The sequence below is a fragment of the Diabrotica undecimpunctata genome, chromosome 4 (assembly GCF_040954645.1).
Source record: "Diabrotica undecimpunctata isolate CICGRU chromosome 4, icDiaUnde3, whole genome shotgun sequence".
Lineage (NCBI taxonomy): Eukaryota > Metazoa > Arthropoda > Insecta > Coleoptera > Chrysomelidae > Diabrotica > Diabrotica undecimpunctata.
In genome coordinates, this window is record NC_092806.1 from 9670831 (window position 1) to 9684973 (window position 14143).

The following is a 14143-nucleotide window of genomic DNA, read 5'->3' on the forward strand; positions in this document are numbered from 1 at the left end:
CGTACTCGTCTCTAAATGCTGCCGCAGTATAAAGTAATTCACTTTTTAGATAATCTTCCTCGAAGAAAATGTTCTTTTCGATTAGCCAATCCTTGATTAGCCTTTTGTTCCACAATTTTTTCAGGAAATCAAATTTGCGGGAGTGGTATGACGCGTAATCCAAAACGATAACGTTTTCTTTGTCTTTCAGCAAGTTTAAAATTAACGTCTTCTCAAACCATTCTTCTCACACGCACGCACGCACGTACGCACTCTCACACACACGCACGCACACACACATTTTAACTGTACCTTGCACTAGGTCTTATGCCGCAAGGTAGGTGGACCAGGGCCACGATTGGTTTGCACTCTCCAAACGAATCGGAGGCACAAATAGCTCCTTTCATGTACCTTTCACTATGGTAGATTGTAATCCTGGTTTAGAAATAAAAAAGAGTAAGCATTAAAAAATATGTATTTATAATTTTATACATCCCTAAGGTTTATCTCTTATCGCAGCAATTAAAAAGCTCTTCGACTTCACCATAAAAATCTGCATCTAAAGCAAAATCGTGCAATAAAACCGCAGAGTGATCGACCAGAATTTCAAAATGTTCGTTATCCATATAAGACATTAGGACTGCGTCATCCAGAGGACTTGTGTCTAAATGTGGACATACATAGTCGGGGGGAATTATGTTATCTGCTGCGATTATTCGGTTCCTCCATCTCTCCTCTCTTTCTCTTATGAGTTGCTTGCATTCGTCATTATTATTTGTATCTAAAAATATTTTATTAGTTGTATTAGAAGCACTACTATTGAGTATTTACTTATTTAAGTTTTGGCATTTCGGAACATACCCCAATAACTAAAAGGCATCCTTTGGGGGATATCAAGAAAACGCCACATCATTATTGTCACGTCACCAATGATGTCATGTCTAGAGTCCATCTTGTTTTTTTTTATATAATTACAAAAACTAAAACTAAGTGTTTCAGTAAAATAGTCAAACTCGATCCATGGTTTTATTAAATACTACAGAACACAAAACGCTTAATACAAGATTGAGAAGATAAATAAAACAAGATCTGGAAAAACATCAAAAAGAACGTGTCGTTTAAGATTATAAAGGGCCACGTCTAAACCAGAGTGAAAAAAATCATAGTGATAGAAAACATAAAAGGCCAAATAGTAAAGTGGAACCTAAATAACGAAAATGGTAACCGGATGGAACCCATTGTAAAGGGAAGAAAATATAACAAAAATTAAAGAAAATATAACTATAATTTACGAGCGATCTGCGGTCGGGATGTAAAAGGGGTTAGTTTTAAGGGTAAAAAACGGTATATCACGAGTTTATCACGAGCTGAGTAAACTACAGCCGAATGGAAAAAGTTAAATATCAAAGTTGTAGGTAATAAAAATATCTACATATTCTGTGTTTACACATTTTTTACATAACCTTAAAATTTATGTGAAAAATTCAAGTAACCGAGTTTTTGGTTTTTTATTATTATCTTGCATAAAAAAAAATTTCACGAAATTTGGTGAAAACTTAACCTTTTTATCTCCCAAATACCCTACATTTTTTTATTTAATTCTTATTTTGATTTATCTAATATCGAAAAGTGTTGACCAAAACGCGAAAATTTTCTTTTCGCAAAAAAACCAAAAACTCGGTTATTTGAATTTTTCGCATAAACTTCGAGGTTAGACACAAAATGTGTATACACAAGAGTTGTAGATCTTTGCCGCAAATCGTGATAAATCATTTTAGCCTTAAATACTCGCCCCTTTCCCTTCCCGACTTCAATTCGCCCGTACATATTTTTCTTTTAATTTTTTTTATATTTATAATTACTTCCTTTTCCAATGGGTTTTACCTTGTTAATATTTTTTTTGACCTTGTACCATTTTCAAAGGCTTCGGCCCTTATCGGTCTAGTATAGGATACACTGTTATTAGAACTATCATCATCAAAAGAGGATGATAATGATAATTCTATATATATATATATATATATATATATATATATATATATATATATATATATATATATATCCAACAATATATCCAATATATTATATATCCAACAAAAAGGAAAATCTTAAAAATAAACCGGAGGTGAAAGGGTAATTTGAATATGAACAAATCAAGCTCCGGAGGGTAATATCCTCCCCATGATAATTGAAATACCAAAAAAAGATAAAAACTGTCTAAAATTCATTTTCAATAAAAGTTTCTTTGGATGAAAGTACCAAAAACGTATAATAAATGGACTATCTAAGCTATGACGTCACAATGAGCGGGGCTTATAAAAACCTTTCCAAACATTTCTAATTCGTGTGTATTTATCCCATAAGAAGTTGGAAATATTGTTTTTTTTTAATGTTTGAAGAATAAATATGGACTATTGGTTATAAATATTCATTCTGTGCGATTGGTATTATTTATTGTTTGTGAATTCGTGAGGTAAGAATATCAAAGTATTGAGATATTTGCTATCAATGTTCATGTTTTAAGGTTATGTTTGATTGTTTGATTCAAACTTTTATTATTTTTACTGTATGTCAAGGTATTGTTATTGTTTTTATCGGGGGTATTTCAAAATTATTATTATTTCAAAATTATTATATTATTCAAAATGACAAAAGGTCAACTCTACGTCAACCAATCCCCTGTAGAAAGAGTGACGCACTACAACCACCTCGGCACCATAATAAATGAAGAATGGACCAACAACCAGGAGATTAGAGCACGCATCGGAAAAGCTAGATCCACCTTTAATCGAATGAGGGCCTTCTTCAAGAGTCACAACCTCTCTCTTGATACAAAAGTAAGAATGCTGCGATGCTACGTCTTCTCTGTCCTTTTTTATGGTGTTGAATCGTGGACCTTGAACGAAGATATGTGCAGAAAACTGGAAGCACTTGAGATGTGGCTATATCGGAGAATGCTTAAGATCCCGTGGACTGACCGAGTCACAAATGAGGAGGTCCTCAGAAGAATGAATAAGAACCGAGAGGTACTGACCACCATCAAATCTCGAAAGTTACAGTTCTTCGGACATATTATGCGAAATGAATCCAGATATGCTCTCCTTCAAGCCATCCTGCAAGGAAAAATATTCGGAAAACGAGGTCCAGGAAGAAGAAGAACATCTTAGTTAAAGAACCTCAGAATCTGGTTCAATATAACATCTGTGCAGCTTTTCCGCGCTGCTGCAGATGAGATAAAGATTGCCATGATGATCGCCAACATTCGTAACGGATAGGCACATCAAGAAGAAGAAGAATTTCTAAATTATTCAATAAATCATTGAATTTATTAACGAAGTTAAAAAATATTTAAATTACTTCTAGAGTAAGTTTAAATTCTGGTTACTTAATATATACAAATTTTTTTATAATTATTATATAGAGCCATCTTACCTCTAAACTGCTGATTCAACGGGATAATATTCATCGTTACTGCTGGGACTCTCTGATATCTTTGCGGATCTGGACAAGGCATAACATCTACTATTTGAGCACCATCTACAAATAATTGTGACTAATGATTAAGAAACATTAATTAATATTAATATATATATAATAATTAAAAAACTAAAGAAGGTAAGTAACACGTTTTGCCTAGTATATAGCACAAAGTAAAAAAACAACAAAACCAACGCTTAAAAGGTATATTTAACGGTAAGTAAATTGTTTAAACAAAAGTCGTAAACGATCAATCGAAAACAAACATCAAAATCCTTAGAAAAATAATTAAATTGGCTAATAGAATGTATGAGGGGTCCATCAAAAGAATAAGTACAGTCCATCTAATTTACTTACCGTTGCACGTTATTATCATTGACAGAGATCGAAGTTGACATAGTTGTCAAAGTACCTATAAAAAATCCTGAATCCATTTTAAATCAAATAGGTCACATAATTATTGCAAAAGAGCTACCATCTCTGTACAACGACTATTTAAATTCTTACGTGACATTTTTGAAATAAAACACACTAATTTTGTTCTATTTAAAAAGAACAGATTTTATTAAATAGGTAAAAATATAAAACAAGAGGTATTCACTTTAAAATTCAAAATAATAAAGTACAAAAAGTGTCAACACCGCAACTGTCAAATAAGTGTTACCAATTTATGCCAAAATATCACCTTCGTTCGATTACAGTTACAGTGTATTCCGAACAAATGTTCTTCATAAAAATGCTTTATATACACATCGGTTTAGAACGTCTTTCGACGTTGTCCGATACCTAAACACCATCTCTTCCTATCTTCGCAGTCGTTTGTTGTTAAATTTCTTTCGCTCATGGACTTGTTTACGCCGTGTTGCCATTCTAATCTGGGTCTTCCTCTTTTCCGTCGACCTATCGGTTGCCATTCTATTACTTTTTTGGGGAGTCTTGATGCTGGCATCCGTTGAACATGCCCATACCACCTTAATTGTTTCTTCTCTATATCTTGAGTTATATTTCCTTCTATTCTCATACGTTGTTTTATTACATCATTTCTGATTCGGTCTCGTCTGGAAATACCTAAAGATCTTCTCATTGCATCCATCTCTACTGCTTCTATTCGCTTTTTGTTCTTTTCACTAATTCTCCATGTTTCAGCGCCATAAAGAAGAGTAGTTTTAATCATGGTCTCATATATATTAAATTTCCTTCCTTTCGTTATCTCTTTACTCCACAGTATACCATTGAGACATCCTAAGACTTTCTTTGCTTGAGTGATTCGTTTTTCTATTTCCCGTGTATCAGTTCCTGTATTGTCAAAGGCAACACCCAAGTAGTAATAGCTCTGACAGCAGGAAATATGTTGTCCGTTTTCGAGGTCTATGTTATCTGACTCGTTTCCAATACAAAGATATTTGGTTTTTATTGTATTGACATTCATTCCCTAGTCGTGATATTCTTCTATCAGTTTTCTTAGCATGTACTGCATGTCTTCCCTGTCGGTCGCTAGCACTACCTGGTCATCAGCAAACTGGAGTGTATATATACATTCATTGCTAAGCTCTATACCCATCCTATGTACCTTTCTTTTCCATCTTTCCAATGCCGCTGCAACATATATCTTGAATAAGGTTGGTGAGATACAGCATCCCTGTCGCAAGCCTTTTGTAACCAGGAATTCTTCCGTTAGATATTTTCCTGTTTTTATCTGTGCCTTTGAGTCTATATAGTTCTTGTACAGCATTTATCAATGTGTGGTTGATGTTAGATCTTTTCAACGTTGTCCACAGTTTTGTTAAGGGGATGTTGTCATATGCTTTTTGCAGGTCTACAAAAGTAATATGAGTTTCTAGATTCTTAGCCGATCTTTTTTCTATTATTTGTTTAAGACAAAATACGTTATCGGTGCACGATCTTCCTGCATGGAACCCGCTTTGTTCTTCCTCTTCATTGTGCTTATATTCTTCCTCGATCATATTTCTCAAAATTCGTCCATACAGTCTGCTCAGGGTGCTGGTTACCGATATGCCTCTATAATTATTACAATTCCTTTTGTCCCCCTTTTTGTGTATTGAGGACATGTATGCCGTTCTCCATTGTTCTGGTACTGGGTGTCCATTTAGACACTGATTGATCACATAAGTTAATATTTCAAATAGTTTATGAGTTCCATTCTTAAGCATTTCAGCATAGATTCCCTCAGGTCCAGCGGATTTACCATTCCTTAGGGTCATTACATCCTTCCTTACTGTTTCGATGTCTACCCTCGCTTCCTCTCCTTGTATATGTACTGACTGTGTTGGGGAGTTCGCTAGGTATTCTTGTCTTGTCTCTGTCAGCAAGCTTTCATAGTGATCTTTCCATTGTCTTGATTTTATGGTGTGTATGTGTGCTTTGTCTTTTCCTGTATTTTTTACTGATTGTATAAAATTCCATACCTCTGTACATTGCTTCCCTCCGATGTATGTATTGATTTCTTGACATTTCTGATCCCATGTTTTATTCTTTTCTTGTTTTATCATTTTTCGTAGTTGTCTATCGGCTTCTTTGTAAGAATTATAAAATGCTTTATAATGCATTTATACAAATTAAATGAAACATATTATTGTGTATTTCTTTAAGTCAACATTAATAGAAATCTTTAAATATTATTTCTACGCGTATTATAATTAAATATGTCTAGTGGCTGTAATGCCAGTGTACTCGGCAAAGTGATTCTAAAAAAGAACACACCTACCGCCTAAATATTTCGTGTTGGTATCATGTGACCTCACGGGCTATGACGCGGATGACGTGCAACGGTAAGTAAATTAGATGAAGTATATGATAATCGAATAAAGAGCCTTACAGTAAATCCAGACGTTTCAAATAGGGCGTTTTTGCCAATGCGTTTTGAAAAAAATTTGAAGATATGATTATAAATAAAATAGAACTAGCGAAATTTACAGTAGAGTCACAAAGAGGTCAAAATTGATCATTTTCTTATGCAAGTCTCTATAAGGAAATCTCTAAGGAAAGGGTCAAAAAAAACACACAACTTACGAACGGCTCGTTAGATTACTTCTGTTTTAAATATTACTTTAAAAATTCTTACCTTCTCCTATAAAGTCTTTATACAATGATGAGCATGGAGTCCTTAAGTCTCCATTTCTTTGATTATTATTACGTGATTCTCTCATTTGCTCTGCTTGATTTTGTACAGGTTGCTTAGGACATAATTCGAATCGAGTTCTTTGATTTGATTGGTTTTGTCTTTGATTTATTTCTTCTGGAGCGTCGGTACAGTACCGTTGTTGAGTCATTTTTACTAAATTATGAGTTGTGTCTCAAAAAATATGTTGGGTATTTGGTTTCTTGTAATTATTTGGATAAATTGGAAATATGTTACTAAAATTTGGCACAGATTTGACAATGAAACGAAAATATAAATGTCTTTGTCAAAATTTGAGCTCAGTCGAGTGAAAATCAAATTTTCACAAAAACGATATAATAGGTACTGACTCATAAGTCAATCAGAATGATGACAATAGTCGTTGAATATTACTTACTTTAATGCTGTATACCTACTTGCTTCATAATATCTAGCGGCTACTGGCTGTTCTTTCTTCATGATTCCTAGCGACTATTGGCTGTTATAAGGCCTAAAAACAATTTTTCAGGAAACAGAAGCGTATTTTCAGGTCAAAGGAGAAATTTTACTACAAAGAAGGCATCAATTTATTATAGAAAAATTGGAATAAGTGTATGACCCTATAAAGCATCATAAGTATTAACAGTTAAAATGCAGAAATATTGCAAACTTTCATATTTATCTTACAAATACTTTATCATTTTTTTATGATTCTCCGTTATTTTGGGAAAACAAGCTCCATTTAAATCAATGGAAAGGTAGATTATCTTTCCCAGAAAATAACGGGACTTGGAATGTTAGTTGCCTATCTAATAGGTACGATAATGTCACACTATGAATACAGGATGCTGAGAAGATCGGTGGTAAACCAGGTATTTACACAGATGTTTTTATAGAAATACAGTACACGCTTTAACTTTTTTGGAAAAATACTGGATTATTCAGAAAATCGTTTGAACTCGCCAACTGTCTTGCAAAAATTATTTAAAAAAATTTTTCTGTTATTTTTATTTTCAGTAATGTATTTGTTAGATTCGTACATAGTACAAGGATTTATTAGTTTTTCTATCTGAAAATAATTTTTCCTTCATATTTCCACAATAAACCAGGAATAAGATGCTTGTAAATAAATCGTAAAACATGCAGCAAGTCAGATCCTAAGAAGGAAGAGTTGACTAAAGACATTGATTGATTTAACAATTCAAAAACAAAAACTTTTATAAAATCATTAATAGTGCAAGAAAAGATTTTAAACAGAAATTAAATCTGCTCAGAGACAAGGAAGAAAATAGTAGCTAATAGATTGGCTAATAGGAAGAAAATCTTTAAGATATGGATGAAACATTTCAAGGCATCCACCCAACTTACAGGAAACTAACGAGCATTCCGGAAACTAGAGTATCGCGTAAATCTGCTGTTCTTAGAAATTTCATCACCTCTTGCTTTTGATGCAGTTTACATAACATTTTACCTCTTGAGGTGCTAGCTTCTTCTGATAATTTTTTTATTAAATACGTCTTATGGGATTCTGCACTTCTATAGGGTTAAAACTTCTTGCAACTAATTTTATTTTATCTGATGTTCATAAAATTTCTGTATGTATGTATTAGTGGTTGCATAATTAATACGGATAAATATACAAATGAGTGAAGTAAGGAATGATGCCTATTTGCTCCGATTTTATATTTACTTGGCTCAAATGTTATTAAATTTTTATATTAATATATTAGCGTGAATTATACATTCTTAATGAATTGTTGTTAGATGTGCTTTAACTTTGAGCTAAGATTTTCTGTGTAGCTTCAGATAGCGTCTAGGTCTCCAATCCATAATTTTAGCTTTAACATTGTGTTTTGTATGACTTCCTTTTCAAAATAAGTCAAGTAGATGTGTGTAACAGCTGGAGACACTGTCAAACCTATAGATGCACCATTGTAAACATATTAGGCATTTTTTTAAAGCAGTTTGTAGACAAAATATGTTATATTAAGGAATTGCGAAAAATTTAGAATACATAAGACGAGTACATACTACAAAACATTTATTTGCAAATATATTTTATAAATAAAAAATTATTCAGACGGAAAACTCTTAAACTAAGCTGTAGTAGACTGAAGATGTTTGTGAACACATTCCTCCTTGTTGATGAGATGAGTGATTTTGTTGACATGCTGCATCAGCTGAGTCAAATCGTGAGCCCAATCATTCAAGACATCGCTGGGATCTTTGCTTTGTTGGAAATGAACAACTCCTGCTGGTCTGTCAGTTTTAGCTTGAATCGTTTTGCTAACAACCATTTGAGACAAGAATTCCTCTGTTTCTCCCGGAGAAAGGTCTAGTAATTCTGAGATACGGTTTATTGTAATGCGGGTGTAGTATTTGGCCATTACTCGAATGTTATGTTCAACTACTCTGGATCTGGAATTTAAAAATTAAATTCTTATTCATTTATTTGAAAAAAAAAATGTTCATTTTATATAAATAATAGACCATTCAGTAATAGTTTAACCATATAATGAAATATGCAAGGAATTGTACAATACATATCAATAGAGCTCCAAAAAAATAGACTATATGTAAATATCCAACATTTTCTTTAGACATTATTAACTTACTTCAAATCTGACCATCTTTTCTGGGCCTGATCATTGCCAGAAAAAACTGGAGTAGTCTTCAACTGCTTTTCATACAGTTCACACAAACCAGACCATTTGATCAATTCAGGAGTGGTAAAGAGTTTGAGAAGTTGCTTGTAAGTTGGAATTTCCTCCAAGACTTTGTCAGCTAACACCCGATGTGTCAAATCAACCTAAACATGGAACACAAAGTAAATCAAGATATTCTATCTAATACAATTTTTGGGTCTTTTATTACGTTGGTACAAAAAATATGAATTTTTACAATAATATCTACTCCTCAAGTCAGTCCCAAATTCTATACATTATTTTTTGATTATATACTTACGCAATGATACATTATGATATATTAAAGATGTAAACACATAAGATTTACCTGCTCATTGTCATGTGGGGCCAATATAATATATAGAACAACAGCTTGCGCAGCAGCTTGTTTTTCTTCAGGCACTGCCATAATGCTTGGAGTATTAAGAACAGCCCTATAATGTTTACAAGTTGCCAAGTAGGAGCCCTCATGTTGATCCACCTCCATCATCAGTCTGTAATACTTTAATTTTAAATCTGAAGAGCCTGAAATAAAAATTAAATGAAAACACACAAAGAATTTTATCCAAACAAGAATGACTTAAGTCATAAAGGTGTCTATGAATGTCTATAATGGAAATAATAACTCGTAGTAAGAGAGAAAATAAAGAAAACATTATAAAGAGGCGATCTTACCATCTTCTTCGAAAAATTTGGTATTGATCTTCTTGGAAATGATCTGAGTTCGAATGTAGTCCTGCTTGGCAACACATAACCTCATCTGCTCTAGTATTAATTCCACTTTCTCCCTTTTCTCCATAGATCCATATGTTTCCACCTGCAGTTCTTGAATAATATCAGCAGCTTGTTGTATATCACCATCATCTTCACGGATTTTGGCTAACTTATGAGTCAGACGAGCTCTTTCAACTTCTACATAAATTTTTCCTTCAGTAACCTGCCTAAAAAATTTTAAAATTAAATGAATATAAAAAAAAAGTATAGTATATCTTTTTATTGCATAGCCTTTAGTCATTCAGCCATTTGGTCACCTCTTTCATCATCAAACCATTCAATATATGGTAAATTGTAGTCACCTCTTAAAATAAATATGTATGAAGGGAAGTAGTTAAAAACGGATTTGATACTAATACAGCGATTCTCATAAAAAATAAGAGCTGAATTAGTAATAGAATAAACCTAGACAAATAACATTGTTTAAAGCAATGAAAACTCCTCTCTCTCTCTCTCTCCAATGCCGCTACATCCCAAATCGGGCCTTGGCTTCCTCCAAACTATGCCTCCAACCTTGTCGGTCCCCCGCCAATCTTCTCCAGGTTCTCACGTCTAGCAAATTTTGCGCGTCGGTGTCTCTTTGAACAGTTGGTAGAGTTCATGGTTATTTTTAGACTCTGATTTTCTATCTTTGTGAATATATTTCTTCCGCCTGTTCTGTTCTGCAAGACATGATGCTGATATCATCGGCATAGGCGGCAATCTGTATTGATTTATTTGTTAGGAGATTACCTCTTCCTATATTCAGCTCTCTTATCACATATTCCAAGGTCAGGTTGAATAGTGTCAGTGCCAGCCCGTCTCCTTGCTTTAATCCTTGGACTATTGTAAAGTTTTCAGTGAGCTCATTTTCTACACTGACAGTTGCTATTGACGAATCCATTGTTGTTTTTACCAGTCGGATGTATTTTTGGGGGATATTAAAGTTCTGCAATATTTGATATAACTTGTTCCTATTAATTGAGTTGTAAGCTTGTTTGAAATCTATGAATATGTTGTGGACATCAATGTCATATTCCCACGATTTGTTTAATGTAATGTAATGTAATGAAAACTCCCCCGACAATTATTTTATTACTAGTTAAGGATAATACACCTTTTTGATACAACTTTTAAAATTCGGCAGTCCCAATTCTTCACTTTTTCAGACAAAGACACAATGCTATACCTAACACGATATAGGCAGATAATTAATGAATGAAAACACTAAAAAGTAAAAGTTAACAAAACAGAAATACTGCAGAAACCAGTTCTTAAGATATAAATTCCCATATATTCAAGTCATAACTTATAATTATACATGCAATAACATCTAATATAGGTAAATAATAATGTTATTTACCTTAACGTGTCTATAAGTTTTACTTTGGTCTCCTTATCTGGAGTTTCATCCACATAGGTGCAGCATTCTTGAACCATCTTGGCCACAGCTTGCTTCAACTGTGACCTCCTTTTTGTCAACAAAACGATGTGTTCATTGAGTGCAGACCAATTCTTTGCATCTTTGCAAATTTGGCAAATGGCAACCAAGACTCGACCAGTGGATATCATGTCTGCTCCTGTTCTGGTCTGCTTCTCCAAAGCCAGCAATTGATCAAGGGCATCATGCAATTTACCTGATTTTGCTAGTTTTTGACACTCGGGGATTTTATCGTCACAAGTGGCACTGTAATCCACTTCCATCTTCACTATTTTTCCAGAATCAGTAGCAATGTTCTCCATTGTTAGCCTAGTTATTGTTTATACTAAAATAAATAAGAACTATGAGTAAACACAATAGTGTTGTGTAAACTGACAAGATACAAGGGAAAAACAGATATAATGAACTTTAGTTGAGATCCTCTGATCTGGAATAGATCATTTACATTGCCGCTAACTTTGAGGTTATAATTTAAAACTAAAAGCATTGTCATATTTATGTTGTAAAAGTTGAAATATAATAAATGTAAAATGTAGTACCTGATAAATAAGTATCCTTTATTTGATTTTTTGATATTCAAAAAAATTACTAGTCATGAAAATATTTATCTGACTGGTCTGTAGACGTTTTAGTGTTGTGTGACCCTGACCCTTGTCATTCTTGTCAATTTTCAATCGTCAGAAGCTGAAGTTTAAACCATGGAATATATTTAAACAGTAGAAACACAGAAAAGTCATTTTCTGTGTTTTAGGCAATATAAATAAAATACACTACTTTTTAAAAAATAGACCTAACGCATGCATCTAAGCATTCAATATTTATGAAAAGTAAGTTTAAATTATAATCATAGGATAGGTTGAATTTACGTGAGCATGTATTTTCTAATGTAAACAGATTTTGCTGAATGCGCCTTTTGAATGGTAGAAGCTGAGATGTTTGATTTCATTAATTAGAAGTAAATTATCAAATATGTTCTAATGGAATTTTTAATTTAATTCAACTTATTCTGGTAAAAAGTCAGTCAAATTGCTTTGCGTCATCTATAACGTAATCTAAAAACTAATCAGAAATTATTAAAGTTTACGTCTACGTTTAAATAATTTTAAATATTGTTGTACATGTTTTGAAGTGTAATTAAATTTGTTTCCTAATTAATTGAATGACATATTTAAATATTAGACCAAGTAAAATCTTAAACCACAGACCAAGTAGACCTGTATAAAAATAAATCAAAACTCGTTCCTGAACCTTCAAGACAATGTAATTTAAACTTCAGCCACTGGATGTCAGTGTGTAAAAACCAATAAATATTAATATTACCTATTTCCTAAAAATTTTTTCTTATATAAGCATTATCTACTATTTATGTAACTCGTATTTTATAAAAATATCTATTAAAAATATTAAAAAACAATTTTAAAAATATCTTTAATTTAGTCAAACCATTATCTTCACACATCAAAAAGAAGAATTTTCAAAGAGACATAGGTTAGTTAATATTTTTAGGTTATATCGAAGGGGAATTAAAAGTTCAAATTGTTAATACAATTTAATATTATCAACATGCAGAGTGTAAGATTGATACTTCGCCCATTGCAAAGATACAGAGGAATTTCAAATTGGTATGTTATTCAAGCTTATAATATTTTAGATATTATAACTTTATATTTTGCAGTGCTGCATTATGCCAGTCGGTGGAGGTTCAGACGAATCCCGTAGAAAAGATTCAAATTCCACCCCCTAGTAATGTTGATCAACCAGTATCCCCAAAAATAGATAAACTAGCAACAGAAATTTCTAAGCTTAACCTAATTGAAGTGTCTGAACTAAGTTCTGTCTTAAAAAAGAGGCTCAATTTACCTGATGCTCCTGTCTTTCCAGCGGGTGGCTTCGCGCCAGTTGCTGCACCCGTAGATGAAGAGGATGCTGCCCCTAAAAAAGAAAAATCTATATTCACAGTAAAATTGATGAAATTTGAAGAAAAACAGAAAGTGGCGTTAATAAAAGAAATTAAGGTCTTAGTAGAAGGCATGAATTTAGTACAAGCGAAAAAGTTTGTTGAGGGCGCTCCTGCTGTCGTTAAAGCTGATGTGCCCAAAGAGGAGGCTGAAAAATTAAAAGCAGCGATAGAAAAAGTTGGTGGTGTTGTAGAACTTGATTAAATTAGTTGTATAGATGAGTTGTGCAGTTTTATAATAAAATAAATGTTAAGTTATTGTTTGTTTAATTCATATTTTATTTAAAAAATATAAATAGTCTGATAGTTTGTTACTTTCTGATAATTTGATTGATATTAATGGAACTGATAGTACCATTTGAACTTCTATAATATCCTGAAACCTTCAGAGAACATAATAATTGTAACCAATCCTGTTTTACATGGACGAATATTGAATTATGACTTAAAATTCATGGCAAAAGATGTAAATTAATATGCAAAAAGATGAACCATTATATTGCTATTAAAAATATCAATAGACACTTTCTTATCCGTGAAGAAAAGGAAATGTTGATTGATATAATTCAATGCCAAAAATTTGTTGAGTTCGATTCGATTTTTTAATTAATCTTACTGAAGATAATTTACAACTAAGCCTGGAAGACTTAAGAGTCTTAGAGATAATGAAGACGGGCTCTTAAAAAAATAACTTATTTTATAATCTTAAAAGGTTAGTATTCATTAGAAGAGCT

The 14143-nt window shown here is 32.6% G+C and overlaps 3 protein-coding genes across 3 annotated transcripts; 1 reads left to right on the forward strand and 2 right to left on the reverse strand.

Annotated features, from left to right (window-relative positions):
- Positions 1–438: 438 nt before the first annotated feature.
- Positions 439–6909, reverse strand: LOC140438117 (uncharacterized). The gene is made up of 3 exons (XM_072527830.1): positions 6539–6909; positions 3412–3516; positions 439–760 (listed from the first exon to the last, which is right to left on the reverse strand). The coding sequence occupies exons 1-3, from the start codon at positions 6744–6746 to the stop codon at positions 483–485; spliced, it is 591 nt and encodes a 196-aa protein (XP_072383931.1). The 5' UTR covers positions 6747–6909; the 3' UTR covers positions 439–482.
- Positions 6910–8600: 1691 nt separating this feature from the next.
- Rpn5 (regulatory particle non-ATPase 5) lies at positions 8601–12143 on the reverse strand. Its single transcript, XM_072528852.1, has 6 exons — positions 11992–12143; positions 11375–11777; positions 9934–10199; positions 9587–9783; positions 9190–9383; positions 8601–8992 (listed from the first exon to the last, which is right to left on the reverse strand). Exons 2-6 carry the CDS (start codon positions 11752–11754, stop codon positions 8671–8673), a joined length of 1359 nt encoding a protein of 452 aa, XP_072384953.1. The 5' UTR covers positions 11755–11777; positions 11992–12143; the 3' UTR covers positions 8601–8670.
- A 662-nt stretch (positions 12144–12805) lies between these two features.
- mRpL12 (mitochondrial ribosomal protein L12) lies at positions 12806–13672 on the forward strand. Its single transcript, XM_072527831.1, has 2 exons — positions 12806–13074; positions 13128–13672. Exons 1-2 carry the CDS (start codon positions 13016–13018, stop codon positions 13612–13614), a joined length of 546 nt encoding a protein of 181 aa, XP_072383932.1. The 5' UTR covers positions 12806–13015; the 3' UTR covers positions 13615–13672.
- The last annotated feature ends 471 nt before the right edge of the window (positions 13673–14143 follow it).